The following is a 16,120-nucleotide window of genomic DNA, read 5'->3' on the forward strand; positions in this document are numbered from 1 at the left end:
TGAAACGAAATTCTACCAACAACCTGAATGAGCCTGGAAATGGGTTCTCCCCTAGAACCTCCAGAAAGAAATGCAGCCCTGATGACATTTTTTTTTTTTAATTAAAGTTTATTGGGGTGACAATTGTTAGTAAAGTTACATAGATTTCAGGTGCACAATTCTGTATTACATCATCTATAAATGACATTTTGATTTCAGCCCGTGAGACTCTTAAGGAGAGAAGCAGCTGTGCCTTGGCTTCTGACCCATGAAATTGTGAAATAATAAATGGATATTGTTTTAAGCTGGTAGTGATTTGCTAGTGACAATAGAAAACTAACACACATTCCAATTCCAAGAATTTGAATTGACAGAATGGAGACAAAGGAAAGACTCTACTCAAATGCTGTTGGCAAAAGGAACACTTTAAACGTAAAAACCAGATAGGTGGAAAGTAAATGAAAAGTAAAAAGGATATACCATGAAAGCAAATAAGTATAAGTAGGCTGGAGTGGCTATTTTAATCTCAGATAAAATAGACTTCAAGGAACGGAGCACTATGAAAGAGATTTCATAATTATAAAAGGGACATACAATCAGGACAAATAATCAAGACAAAACAATTATATAGGTACCTAATGATAGAGATTTGAAATACATGAAGCAAAAATAAACAGAAATAAGAGAAAAATAGACAATTCCACAATCACAGTAAAAGATTTTGAGATTTTGAGAGCATTCTTCCAGTAATTGATGGAACTAAACCACAAAAATATTGTTAAGGACTTAGAAGATATGACCAACACTGTCAACCACCTTAATCTAATTTCACATTTAGAGAACACTACATCCAACAACTAAAGAATATACGTTATTTTCAAGGGAACAAGGTTTATTTACCAATATACACCATAGGCTGGGCCATAAAACATATCTCAGCAATCTAAAGGAATCAAAATCATACATGGTGTATTCTTTGCCCCCGTGGAATGAAATTAGAAATCAATAATAAGAAAATACATAGGGAAACCCCAGATAAGCTAATTATTAAACAACTCGTTTCTAAATAATTATGGGTTAAAGGAGAAATTATGAGGGAAATGAAAAAAATGTTTGGACCGAATCATAGTGAAACTACAACATATCAAAACTTGTGATAGGTTGCTAAAACAGTGTTTACAGGAAAAACTATGTAGCTATGTGTATAAGTATATAACGTGTGTAAGTGTGTAAGGGGTGAGGGAGTAGAGACAGAGTTCATGGATTATGCAACACTTTATTTACAAAAATCTATCTTACAGATTGTTCCAGAAGGTACGTAATAGACTTTTATAAATGTGAAATTTTTTGTGTTATGTACAGAAATGAAGTGTAGTTCAACGTAACGATGAATACCATAAAGTAAGAGTGTGAGGCAGGTCACAGCTCCTGCCAGAGGCCTTTAGCTTTCAGTCTCCTGTTGTTTCTCTTTCCATTCAGATTTGCCACACATAAGGTCATGTTACTTTGGTGTTAATTTGTGTTTTTCACTACACCTACTTTCTCCTTTTATTGTGTTTTAAATATAACTGGAAATTGAACAAGTAAATTAAGAGTAAAGATGCAGAAGCAGTTTATATGTATAAAAAGATTCAGAACAACATATAAAATTATTGAAGAAGTGTGAAGGCAGCCAGAGACTTTCATCCGTTGCATGAGACTAGATTTGGTTATATCAACCCTGAAAAGTGTTTTTGAACAAGTATACTCTCAAAGAGCAAGTGAAAAATTCTGCACCTTTAAAATCCACATTAAATTTAAGTTTAGAAGTATACAAATAACTTATTGAGACTCTGTAGTTCCTAAGTATAAAATTTGTGACTGATTAATTTTCATACAACAGGAATTTGTTTAGTTTTGATACAGAAATTGTTGCCAAGAGATAAAGAAAAGCAACAGCAGTCAATACACCTTTTTCTCAGTATCACTGGGTAACTGTCTTTGTAATCTGTTATCCTCAACAATGCTATTCCCCTTGTTTGTAGAGCTCTACAAAATTAAGTAACAGTAGAGGGAAAAAGCACCCGCCTCGATAAAGAGGCATGCATACAGTTGAAATGCTTCAATAATGAGGATGGAAAACTAAATTGCAAAACAAAAATTTCCAAGCATCAAACAAAGGTGAGAAATCTGTTTGAAGAAGGTAAGGGAAAGAACAATGATACATACCAAAGTTTGTAACAAGTGGCTCAGGAGATTAAAAGTTTGCCAGTTTTCTTGATATGAAAATGAGTAATTTGACTGTTGTTGATATAAAAGTAGCAGAAACATAAGTATTCTTAACAGTTAAGAGAAATTATAGAAAAAGATGACTAGGAAATAGAAAATCTTTTAACATGGGTGGAGTGGATTGTCTTGGGGAAAAGTATCAAACAGACATTTTAGAAAAACGAAAATAATTTTAGATTTTGCTGTTTGAAAGATAGGTTATGACTTAGAGGGTAATGTAATGAAATACTATATTATAAGCTACCATAAAACCTATAGTTGTCTAAAAGCCATAGCTTGGCTATACACACACACACACACACACACACACACACACATTTTTAATCATAAAAATTGATTATTACAAGCTGAGAAATGTTTATATAAATATATATGTAATAAAAGTCCCAAACCATAAAACAAAATTTAACAAACAAAATTTTATAGATCCCACCAATAAATCTGCCTAATTCTTAAGAGCAAACTCTCCCAAGGATACTTTAATAGGAAGTATGAGAGAGGCCTGAGTCCCACCCACCCCCAAATAGTATTTCTGTACCTGATGTAATGCAGCACCAGAGGCATACAAGTCAATAGCGGCCAGGGAAGGAATTCGAGATTCTGAAAGATTGTTTGTCTCTTTCCTTATTATCCTGGAATTTCGAGCTGCATAAAAATAACCATAAACACAGTGAAAAAATTAGACATTTCTGTTAGTTTTTCACATTCTATATATGTCCCTCTGTATATACTTATCGTACATAAGTTTGTACATACTTACATACTTAACTATGTAAAGTTACTATGAAGTTTTAATATTCTGTTCATTTAACATACATTTTAAATAATGTAAACAAAAAAGCTGTAAAGGAAAAGCATTATAAACATACCTATGCCTTCCAAGGCTCTTAGTTCAGAGAGATGATTATAGCTTAGTTCGGGTAAACGGACATCTGTCTTCGAGTATTCTCTTCTTTTCTTATTTGCCTGAAGTAGGCTCTTTTCACTAGTGACCTAATATCATCAGAACGGTTAACATAAATGAATTAGCTTCCAGCTAAGCTGGGCTTGCCCCTTTTGTAACTATTATGCTCATATCCTAAAATTTATAAAAATAAACAGCTAGAATACTCCAAAATTTGAAGAACATCAATAACACACAAAACGATTACATCTAATTATTTCAAACCTCTTCCTCAAATTGATTCAAATTGCTAACAAGTGGATGACTTGGTTGCTACGTATGAGTTTCTCTGTCTCCCTCTTCCAACAGTGTCAGTCCTGGCAAGCAGGAAAAGGGTGAAAGATGCATCAGTGCCCTGGTCCTTCAGGCCAGCCATGTCAGGCCTTATGACACTTGTTGAGCTTTTCAGCATATAACTGCTATTGTCCATCTTAATTTTGAACAGTTCATCTTGTCATGTGTATCACATTTCCTAGCTTGGTTTTTGCTTTCCCAATATAATGTTGTTACTCATTTTTTAAATGAGTGTTCTTGTCTAGTTCCTCAGTGTTAGCTCAAGATACCATCCCCTAGGAACACGATTCATAAAGTAAAGAATTATAACTTCCATTATTTTCCTATTCTTTCTTAGTATTATGACTTCATAGTTGATAAACTCTGGGGGAAAAAAATAAAGTGAAGAATAGTATAACACTTCAATTCTGCATCTTTCTGAATCTGATATTTTTCCAATCTGTTTCATTTGAGAATGACAGAAACTATATTCTTTCCCACATTTTCAAAACAGATACATAGAAAGATTGCGTGACTTACTAAAAAAAAACAAAAACAAAAAACTGCATATGTAAAATGAAATCATATATATGTGTGTGTGTATACATTATATGTATGTATAACGAAATACAAACACATATAATGACAGCGTTAACCCCCTGAGGTTCCTTGATGTCTGAAGTTTAACATTCTGTGAACTACACCACTCTGCCACCTAAAATGTCTTCAGAAGTCCTGAAGTGAGCCTTTGAGTTTCTTTCTTTTGGATGTTTCTGTTTGTTCTTTTAATAGAATTAAGTGCTAAGGTTCTTGGTTAAAATCAGCTACAAAATAAAATAATTAGTTCAGAAAAACTATCTGCAAGTACAAAAAATAATAAAATAATGAGTTCAAACTATTAGACTTACATAGTCAAAGAGTGACAAGTAAAATATATGAGATGTTTATAATAATATATTTATTCACATCTCAGAATTAGGGCATGAAGCATGGGAGAGGGGTATTGATCTTCCACCTAAAAGTTGAAGAAAGTTTAGGCTTAGTTCTGCCTCCGCTAATTTTCATTAAGACTCCAGTAATCTTTATCTCCTTTCTTGATTGCCTCTTCCAAAGAAAGATAAACAGAAACAAGATCTAAAATTACCAGCCCCTGTTGGTTATGCAATGCCTGGAAGAAGGCTGATATCAAGTTCAACAGAATGGTATTGAGTCAGCTACTTCTAAAAGCTTTGTTGAGCAAAATAATCTCCCAAAGCAGACCAGGACTGTAAAACACAAAATGTCCACAAAGAAATTAAAAGGGAGAATATATCAAAAAAGGAAAGCACTATGGGTACATAAATTGTAGGCTAAGAAAAATTAAAAGAAAAACAAATACAATGTCCAAATCATGACAGACATGAAAAGAAGACTACTGTTTTCAGCTTTGAGGATAATGAAAGAGATAGAGCAGGAAAATCTGTGAGAAAAATACTCTTTTTGGGAATACATCCATACCTCCTTTTCCCTGGAATTCATTCACCACGTTTGTTAAGCAGCTAGAAAGTGTTCTAAGTGTGGGGTAGAGCAGTGAGGAAAACAAAGCATAAATCCCTGCCTTGGAAGCTTACATTTTAGTGGAAAATAGACAATATGTAAATAAGGGAATATAAAGGGTGTCAGGGATATGTAATAGAAAAAAAATTAAGCAAGGAAAGGGGATAGAGAGCAATGGGAGACAAAATAAGTTATAATACTAGGGAAGACTTCATAATAAGGTTTCATAATAAGGAGGGAAAAAAAGCAAATTTGGGGGATTATCTGGGGAAAGAATGTTCTAAAGCAGAGGAAATAGCAAGTGCAAAAGTCCATATGTGGGAGCATGTCTGGCCATGTTCCAGGAATAACAAGGAAATCAGTGTGGTTGGAATAGATTGATCAAGAATGAGAGTAGCTGGGGATGGGATAGGAGGATGGGGGAGAGTCATTCAGGGACTTAAAGACCCTGTACGTACTTCAAGTCTTTACTAAGAGATGAGAAGCCAATGGAGGGTTTGGAGGGGAAGAGTGATGATGATTTAACTTTAAGAAGAAGCGTTTTGGTAGCTATGTCGAGCACAGTTATGCTCCTCTGAACCTTCAGAAGACGTATGAACCTTGTACATGCTTCTGCTATCACAATCTGATACTCTATTTTAATTTGCCGATCCTCTACTCAACCATGAGCTCCTTCAAATCAAAGATTAATTCATTCATCTCCAGTGTCTTACACGTAATAAATAATCAATAAATATTAGTTAAATGAAAAACAGAATACTTCCACCAAAACTCTGGTGTGGGTGAGATAAGACAATTCAGCTACTCTAAAAACAACTGATCACCAAGCACTAGGTTAAGAAAATTTATTGTTACCCAAAGAATTAAAACAGATGTCATTTTAATAACATCTTATATTTAAACTTGCAGACATATAATACTTCATAAAATTTATTTAAAATTCAAGACTTTCACATTTATGATTATGACAGGCTGGGATGATATGTGCATAATTAAGTTTCCCTTTTATGATATGTTTTCAAATAAAATTCTCAATTCTTCACTATCATATTTAATATCACTACAAGTCTAGGAAGGACTCATGCTTGCTTTTCTACCACTGAGAATAGTTCACTTACTGATGTGGTCAGATTAATATTACAAATGCCTGATGGAGAATGTTTATTTGGTTTAACAAATGGAATACAATACTTCTTGGTTTTTTCATCCATTCTGTAACAACAACAAAAATTTAAGTTATTCAGCAGTAAATATTTTTCAAGCACAAATTCAAATGACACAGCAACAAGTGACATATAGTTTAATTAGAATTTAATGCCTATTCCTAAATACACCATGCACATAGACCTGGTAAAACATTCATACCTTTACCACTATACTCATGAGTCCCCGCCAGTACCCAACTCTAACCAAATAAATTCTCTTCCTTTCAGCAAAACTCCCAAAAGGAGCTTCTTTGTACCACTAAATGCCCACAACCATAGCATGCAACAACAGACCTTCAAAAGTAATAATCTCTTTTATTATGACAATCTCCCTCCATGTTATTAGACTAAATAGCTGTAGCCTCTCTTCACCTTAAACAATACAACCCTATTTTCTTAGGATTCGGGTTAATTTTTTGAACAAATGCTAATCATTTTCATCACATAGGCCAAAAAGCCTTTTGAAACAGCAACTGGACAACAATGAATAGCATCCAGAATCCTGAGAGTAACACAATGGGGCTGACTTGACAATCACTTATAATTTCAAATATATCCTTAAACAACCTTTTGTTCTTATTTTTCTAATTCGTACCTGTAACTCTGAACACCTGGGATAGTTCCCATTCCAGAATTAATACTGGGAGCTGCTGCAGAAAGATTGTGTGTAAGTGGGGGAATTGCCATGCCTGGATTCCTTGTGTGCTCCACGCTGCCATTGCTGCAATCTCTGAGGCTTGTTGAAGGCACTGCTTTGATATGGCTTGTCCCGTTGTCACGGAGACAGCTGGCATTTGAAGCTCGACTGATTTTTTCAACTTTTTCTCCATCAATTTTTGACCCTTTTATTTTAAATACTTTAGAATCCTTAAGTTTTGGATCAGCACTGGTATCCTGACCATTAATAAAAATTTTAATAACATTAATGATCTAAGGAGAATGAATTACCTTTTCCTATAAAGTACTTGTCAACTAAAGCAGAATTCCATAGATATAACCATTCTGTGCCCCTGTTTTCCTTATTCTACCTATGAAATTAAAATTAAACCCGAGATTCCTCATCAGATATTTATTTTGAATGGAAATGCAATTCACACTAGCTCTGATAGAGAGAGAGAGAGGATATAGATATATAAATGTATATACATTTTAAGAAAGGAAAAAAGTAGTAAAATTGTAATACAATGAATGATGGCTAGCATTCATTTGATTAACGCCATCTTTTTGTTTGTTTGTTTGTTTGTTTGTTTGTTTGAATTTTTGTAAGTTTATTTGAGCCAAACAGACAACATAAGCCGGGAAGCAAGATCTCAAATGCTCCCTAATGCCATCCTTTGAGTAAACATAATATTATACTTTGCTACTGTAATTCAATTCAACTTTGAAAGTAATACACAGATAACATCTCTTAAAATGTGTACATTTTTTCGGCATCCCTGGTGTGTGTGTGTCTGTGTGCGTGTGTGTATACATCAGATTCATATGATATACACATATCAAATTTATATATATCTCAGTGAGAAAAACATGGAAGAGAAATCAAGCATGTGCACTATTGTTCTTTTATATTAAGAGTCAGGGAACACAAAATTAAGAAGTCTCTTCTTTTGGTTCACTTGAGAAAATGGGAGTGGATTGGTAGTGGATTTGAATTACTTTACCAAAAACAGCTTCTGGATAACTTACCAAGAAAAGTAAAACTTCAAATAAATTAAATACTCAAATCTCAATTTTAAAATGTTCTACTAATATAAAATTCTAGAAATGGTATTTTTCTCTCCTATCATTTAAGGGGAAAAAATGGTGTGCATGTGTGTTTGTGTCCACGTAGTTATACGTAGGTATGCATACATGTATCTAAATGTTCTTGGATGAGTGTGATTTCCTGACAAGCTCTATTGCACAGTCTGGTGCACACTCTGGTACACAGTAGGCACTCAATACATGATATGTTAAGATTTTTTTAAACAGGTAATATCTATAGAGAAGATACATTTTTACAACAAAGCTAAAAGTTGACTTGTTCAATACTCAAATTTTTTTAATCTTCACTTTTTTCTCCAAAAACTTATGGGTATGTTAAATTTAAATTTTAATACATTTATTAAAATATGGACATTTACCTGTACCACCAGTGTTTTTCTCTCCTCACCTAAGGAGTCATCTTTTTCCTTTTCTTTCTTTCTGTTTCGGGATTTTTTAGATAAAGAAATATTTCTGGCATCTTTCTGTACTTTTAACTGTAGTTCCTGCGAAAACCTACATAAAAATACATTTGTCAATAAAACAAAATTGTATAGACATACAAATCTAGAAAAAAAAATTGGTTTTCATGACATTTATTTTTTTTAATTAGTATTAAACTAGACTGTGTTATTTAAAATGAGAAAAAGTATGGCCTACATTAGCAGTTCTCAAAAGGTAGTTGTAGGCTCCTGGGAAGCACTGAGACTCCTAGGAATCACAGGAGGTTCACAAGATCAAAGGTGTTCTTAATAAGATGACTTTCTAACATTTGCACTGATGGTTAAAAGCAACGGTGGGTAAAACTGCTGGTACCTTACCAAGAATTGGAACAGTGGCACCAAACTGTACTAACAGTTATTGTATTCTTCATAGCCACACATTATTAGTTTTTTAAAAAGGCAGTTTTATTTAAGGATGTCCTTGATAGAGCAGTAAAAAGTATCAATTTTATTACATCAAACCCTTGAACATGTCATTTTTCACATTCTGCATGACAAGATGGGGATATGCAAAAGTGATCACTTCTGTTGCAAAGAGGAGGGCAATGATTGTCATGAGAAAAGCACTGTGAAATTGTTTGAGGTACAAACTAAACTAGACACTTTTTTCATGGAACAACAGTTTTTACTTGAAAGAAAGACTGACAGAAAAACTACGGCTATTCAGACTAGGGGTATTTGGCAGATATTTTCTTTTTAAAAAAATGAACAAAGGAGCTTGTCACTTCAAGGAAAAGAACTGATAATATTTGTGTCAATAATAGACTTCAAATGTTTATGCAAAATTAAAATTCTGTTAAACTTGTATCCATTACTGTGAGCTTAGCAGATTCCCAATATCTAAAGACTTTTCTAATGAGAGAGATTGTGACTTTTTGATATTATATAATGAAAAATGTCAACATTTTAAAGATCTGCATAATTTAGCAAAACAATATTTTCTAAATGATTAATGTATGATGTTACAAAAGTATACAGGGGTAAAAGGTCTACTCAAAGTGCAAGATAGACACATGGATTTTAATGTAACGGTAAAAAAAATTCATTGATATGGTTTCAGATTCCACAATGCAAACAACCTTTAAGAAATCACTACTGTCAAGTTTCAGTATAGCATCAAAGTTTTTGGTATAGAATCAAAGAAGAATACCCAGAATTATCTAAAAGGGCTGTTAAAATACTCTTCCACTTTCCAACAATGTATCTGTGTGAAGCCAGAGTTTCTTCATATATGTCAACCAAAACAACACACCACAACTAACTGAATGCAGAAGCAAATATGAGAACCCAGGTATCTTTTACTAGATATCAAGCTAGATATTAAATAGATTTGCAAAAATATAAAGCAATGTCATTGGCACTCATCTCATTATTTTTTTGTTTTGTCAGCTGCACTGATGCCAGCAGCTCAAACAACAACAAGAACATGCCAACAGCTCTGGCACCCACTGGTTTGGCACATCAAGGTTTCCTACATCAGCAATATTATATTGGGTGTAATACTATTACAGGACTGGGTGTGATGTGAGTTTGGCAATAACAGGAGATAGCACCTTTGCAAATGCATCAGCATCCAAGATGACGTCATCACACAGCTGGTAGAAACATAGAACTCAGTGACCAGAGTGGCTGTCACCACAGGAAGACAGAAGGAAAAACATTAAGTGACTGGTTCATGAAAACCAAGAGCACTAATTTAATGAATGTAGGGGACCACTCCTGTAAATTCCATATTGCTAAGGGTAAATGGAGGTAGGGTGGTAAATATCTGAGATCTTATCAAAGTAGCTGGGCAGAGGAATAAGAGAAATAGTTTACTACTGTTATGGAGGCCTTATTTTGACTCCAGGTTGGTGTGACTTGGAAAATGTGAGTCAGTATCATACCTCTCAGCAAATCCATCCATCTGAAAGAAATCATGGTGTAGGAGCTCAGCACAGAAGGGCCTTTTGTCTGGATCAATATGTAAGCATTTCTGAAAAACCATCCATTTCATATCAAAAAAGAAGCTGCCTACATTTATATTTCTAAATATAAAAAATACCTCTTTATAGTCTATAAATGATAAAGAATAAGGCACAAATCTAGACAATGGCCACCAATGGTTGCTAAATATCACAAAAAGAAAGACCACCAGACAGTCAGTGTCTCTAGATAGAAATATACAACACTTATGAAGTAGTATTGCCAAAAAATCACCCTGATTCTGATCAAGCGCTAGCTCTACTATGAATTTGTAAGAAATACAGGACACGGAGGAATATATTAAACTAAACTATGTGGTAAATTTTAAGGGACAAAAAACCTAGTTTCTTCAGCAAATAAACGGCAAGGTCTAAACAAAAAAGAAAGAGATGAAGCAGAGCTTGTAAATTAAAAATCTTAAAAGACAGGGAAGCTGGTTAGCTCAGTTGGTTAGAGCACACGCTCTTAACAAAAGGTTACCGGTGCAATTCCCACATGGGCCAGTGAGCTGCGCCCTCCACAACTAGATTGAAGACAACGACTTGACCTACAGCTGATGGGTCCTGGAAAAAACACACTGTTACCCAATAAAATTTAAAAAACAAAATAGAAAAATGGTGGAATTAAAAAAAAAAAGAATCTTAAAAAACGTATCAACCAATTGCTTGATATGTAAATTTCGTGTGAATCCTAATTCAAACTATAAAAAGAAATTATGAGAAAAATCAATGAAATTTTGGGCTTTGGTTAGATGTGTTATGATATTAAGGAATTATTGTGAATTTTTTGAAATTTGAAGCCCAAGCAGAATGGAAGGGAAAAGACCTACTCTGTGCTTATTACTGTGCTAGATATTTTACATAGGTGATTTCATTGTAATGCAGGTCTTCTTCTGATTAATTGGAATCACTCAATGCCAATAAGAATAAAAGGGGACTCAAGAAGTAGTTTTAAATGAACAAGAAAAGTTCTACAAATCATTAAGGTATTTATAAAAATATAATATCTGTGATTTGCTTCAAAATACTCAAAAAAAAGTTGAGTAGGGTGTAGATAAGGTTAAAGAAAATTGTCAAAAGGTTGTTAATTTGTTGAAGCTAGATGACAAGTTTGAAAGGATTCATTATACTGCTATTCTTCCTACTTTCTTTTCTATTTTTAAAAAATTTTATAAGAAAATGTTTTAGAAGTTATATGATTCTTCTATAAGGGACATAAGTTGGACAACAGTTTTATTTTTATTCCCTTTAAATCTCTTTACAGACAGATCATAAGGCTGGGCTCAATGAAAACTGTATGCATCTGTTAGATTACGTAGAAAAGTAGAAATATTATTCTAAGAACTTATTATAGTTAGTTTTAAGCTTATTAAACTTTTTTATTGAGTTATTTAAAGAACTAAAAAAGCAAAAATATCTTTGGTAAATGTTATATGATCCTGGTGACTTAGAGGAACATATTTTATCAGTACCTGGACAATTCTGTCTAATAAGAATTTTTTTGAGCTAATAATTCCAAAATGTCCATTTTTAGAGACAATTTGATCCATTGAGAATCTCCTTAATACCTTCCTTAAATAAATACAAGGCAAAGCGATCATCATTTGTAAACAAAAGTCCCTTTAACAGTACACCACACGTCATGATCCTATGCCCTGTACTTCATTTTTCTACTTCTCTGCCCTTCTTTTTATTTTCTTAACCTACTTTTCTTATCGTTTCCACTTATACAAGGCTTGTATTTTAAATGTTAAACATCAAAAAACATGTCATTATGAGGATGTTTTCACACTTAAAACATGTTAGATGACACTAAATGTTTTCTTAAGTGAAATGTTCAGGTCTTTATCTCCACAGTAACTCCCCCCACACCACACATAAAATCATTTAAACTCTTTGTTAATGTAGAAAAATTAAACCCATCAGAGGAAATTGTTGACCTAAAAGATCAACTAGACAAGAAAAAAAGAAGAGAAATCCAAGTCTCTGTACTACAAATTCCCTGTCAGAAAGTGAGACAAAATGTATGATTACCTTTGCTAAATCGATCACAATTTCAGAGAGCTTGGGATAGCGTCTTTCAAGAGGTTCTGTTTCCTTGATTTCAGGCAACCTTACTCCAGCAAATGCAGGATTTTTATAAAACAGCTCTTGATGTCTTGGAATTAGATGACCTGGAAGTGAGAATAGCACACTTCTCCGTCATTATACATCACACTAGAAATGGCAAAAAGACAGGTGATGTGGGGGTAAAGAGTGGAACACAGTTTACGGAGCTGGGGCTCTCTCAGCATGCAAAATCAACCAAAGACGGTGCTCTTAATGTGGTAGCACCTGGCAGTCTTTACAGTGGTTTTGACGTAAGTCTACTCAAGGAAATTAACGTTCTTATCTGAACATACTCATTTAGAAAAGTTCACAGGCCAATACACATTGAACTGAAGACAGGAGGAAGCACAAAAAAAGGAGAGGTAAAGACATTTTGTAACTTTTTAAATAGAAGCACCAGCACTTCCTTTCTAACAACAAAGGATAAAAGTGCTGGACCAAAACAACGAAAATATTAATAGTCATATGGTCAGAATCTAATGTACATAAATCAGTTCCACAGTTTGAGAATTTAATTTTTGGTCAACTGATTTTGTACCCATGTCTAAGGGCTGATTTGAGCACTTTTACCTTTTTGCTCAACTTTAACCTAATCAAGTATAAAATATATATGAAATTCTGCTGTAAGAAACCGTCATATTGTTTATTGAATTTCAAACTTGGAAACTTAAAATCCAATAGTTAAATAGCCCCCAGGTATTTTACCATTATTTCCATTTTCTAAGCTCCATCTCCCAACACGCAGGTGATATTTCAAAGAAAAGTTTCAAAGAAAATTTGATAGTCCAGCTTTGAAATTCTTCCATCCAAAGCACTAACAAGTTATATCTGCAGCAAGGTTAAACTATTTTGGAAGTCTCTGTGCCTCTCAATTTGAAGGTGAAGATGAGGGTATAGTTATATTATACTAAATGCTTATTGACCCACAGGTAGTAAGTGATCATTTGCATTCTCTCTACATGTGATTTACTAAATGCAAAAGTGTAGAGAAAAATGTATAACCTTTGCTCTTTTCTTTAGGGGGAAGTGGGGCGATAGGTTGGATGAGACCATATATTACATAGAACAAAGGCAGACTGAGAATAAATGAATATATATCTGAAGTTTTCTTATTTGCTCCCTACCTTTTAAAATGAATACAAAAAAAATCAGAAAAAAACCTCTTGAAAAAACATTGGAGTCATCCTTGACTCCTCTATTCTTCACCCCACCTCTACTCCTTCAGGAGACTCTGTTGGCTCTAACTTTAAAATATATTTTAAAGTCTAACCACTTCCCACGACTTCCACTGCTACTACTCTTGTCCAAGCCAATATCACCTCTCACCCAGAGACTAATGCCACAGCTTCCTCACAGCCCTCCTTGCTTCTCTTCTTGCCCTCTCGCATCTGTTCTCTCTCTGTAGAATTGTCCTTTAAAATACGTCACATCATGTCATTCCTCTCCTTCAAACCTTGCGATGGTTCCCATTTCTCTCAAAATTAAAACCAAATGATCTCAAGAACTTATATGATCCGAAGTCTCCTTACTTCTGTGACCTCAACTCCTACCCCTCTCGCCCCACCTCCCCAGCTTCCCCACACGCTCACACTGTTCTAGTTACATCGGCCTCCTTGTGGTCCCTTCAACATGCCAGGCATGCTCCCACCTTAGGACTTCCGCACTGGCTGTTTCCACTGCCTTAGAATGCTTTCCCCCCAGATATTCATGTGGCTAATACCATCACCTCATGTCTCCACGCAAGTCACCTCCTTAGTAAAGCCTAGTCTGACAATCTTTTTTTAAAAAAAAAGAAAAAAAATCCTCTAAAATTTAAATTGCAGGTGTAGATATAATCTTACCTAAACACATCATAATATGATATAGCTGATCAATGTCAGAATCTCCAGGAAATAGAGGTTCCCCCATGAGCATTTCAGTTACCAGACAGCCAATGGCCCACACATCAACCGCCCTGAAAGAAAAGCAATGTGGTGTAAAATATGGCACCCTAATACGTTCACCATCACTGAGTCTGTTCTGCATATTACTATTTAGTATTCTAGGTATTGTGAATAGTAGTACCATGCCTTAAATTATCCATAAAAATACATTTCCCTATAAATTTAAAGTACTAACTCTCAATTTTATGTAAGTCAGATTTCTAGAAATTTAATCATGTGACATAAGAGGAAAAAGGCTTCTATAAAGTCAAAACAGTTATTATGTGTACTTTACTCTGAAAATAAACCTCTTGGGTTTCCATTCAGAGCTTATTCATTCTTTGTTTATACATAATTCTAATAAGATTGATTCCTATCCCACCATACACTGAAAACAACCAGAAGGAGGTGGTCACTGAGGATACACACAGTAACAACAAGGATAACTGAAAGCTAACAGGGGGAAAAAATGGAAAAACTGTCTGAAAAATCAGTCACAAGAAGTTAAAGAATATGCTGGCATGATCAGCATAGGAACAACAACCTTGAAATTGCTTAAGGTCATAGCTGAATTATAAAATGGTACAAAAGTTACAGTATGGGAGTAAAATGAGAACTCAGAGTAAACAAGAAAATACTAAAGGATGTGGACTCTGAAAACAGAGAAATTGTAGAAAATATTTTAGAAAGATTTCTATAAAAGCAGTACAAGTTACAGTTCTTTCTTTGAAGTATTCATTTAGGAAGACAATTTATGTTTTAGAAACATTTCACTCAATTATTTCTACCCCCCACCCTTGCCCACTCCACGTCGCCTCATTCCAACAGTGTCAGACTCATCCAATCAATGTTATCTCTCTTAACAAGTGAAAAATAGCATATCTATTTCCAACCCACTCTAAAAAAACAGACCACTTGCTCACCTTTATTTCCCTACTTTTAAAATAAGTATGCTCACCCCAACTTGTTTCACAAGAGTGTTTAAAGGGGAAGCACCAAAAATTACAAATCACTTTATGAAGTTCCTTAAACTCACAACTTCCCTTCACTATCAGAGGGATCTTTTATTAAATTAGAAACATATTAAATCCACTCCCTCCCCCTTGTGATGTCTTACTTGCCATACTTGACATCACCAACCAATAGTTCTGGAGCTCTGTACCATCGGGTTGCCACATAATCAGTATAAACCTCCCCAGGAGCTGCCAAAGTCCGTGCAAATCCAAAATCACATAACTTTACAACGCCAGACTGGGAGACTAATATATTCTCCGGCTTGATATCTCTGTGTATGATCTAAGACAAAAGCAAACAAACAAACAAAACAAAACAAAAAAAATCTAGAGTATGACATATATTAAGTTAAGCAAATTAATAATTTTTTGAGCAACTGTCAACATACAGGGCACTGTTTTTGTCCCTATAATGGATACAAATAAAAGCATATAAAACTGTTCATAGCTTTAAAGAAACTGAAACCTAGTTGGGCAAGAAATAGCACTTACGCTTAAAATTTTACTTAAACAACCAAAGATACTCAATGAAATATATATCATTAATTACCAAATCAATTGTTCTGTTAAAGACTGCTCTCAAGACTAAGCGAGTAAAGCTATCATTGAAGATTGGGGAAAATTAAATGAAAGGGGTGGGCCCTAAGATGGGCTTTAATACT

The 16,120-nt window shown here is 34.2% G+C and overlaps 1 protein-coding gene across 2 annotated transcripts in view; it reads right to left on the reverse strand.

Annotated features, from left to right (window-relative positions):
* CDKL2 (cyclin dependent kinase like 2) overlaps nt 1–16,120 on the reverse strand; it is a 30,183-nt gene that overhangs the window by 5,192 nt on the left and 8,871 nt on the right. For both annotated transcript variants that reach the window (XM_074324449.2, XM_074324448.2), the window contains 9 exons: nt 15,563–15,741; nt 14,365–14,477; nt 12,449–12,588; nt 10,337–10,425; nt 8,328–8,463; nt 6,800–7,098; nt 6,118–6,211; nt 3,117–3,240; nt 2,786–2,892 (listed from right to left, as the gene is read on the reverse strand). In XM_074324449.2, the coding sequence (XP_074180550.1) occupies nt 2,786–2,892; nt 3,117–3,240; nt 6,118–6,211; nt 6,800–7,098; nt 8,328–8,463; nt 10,337–10,425; nt 12,449–12,588; nt 14,365–14,477; nt 15,563–15,741 (1,281 nt within the window). The remainder of the gene's footprint in view (nt 1–2,785; nt 2,893–3,116; nt 3,241–6,117; nt 6,212–6,799; nt 7,099–8,327; nt 8,464–10,336; nt 10,426–12,448; nt 12,589–14,364; nt 14,478–15,562; nt 15,742–16,120) is intronic.

The sequence above is a fragment of the Rhinolophus sinicus genome, chromosome 1 (genome assembly GCF_057876585.1).
Source record: "Rhinolophus sinicus isolate RSI-liver-muscle chromosome 1, RSI-T2T, whole genome shotgun sequence".
In the NCBI taxonomy this organism is placed as follows: Eukaryota; Metazoa; Chordata; class Mammalia; order Chiroptera; family Rhinolophidae; genus Rhinolophus; species Rhinolophus sinicus.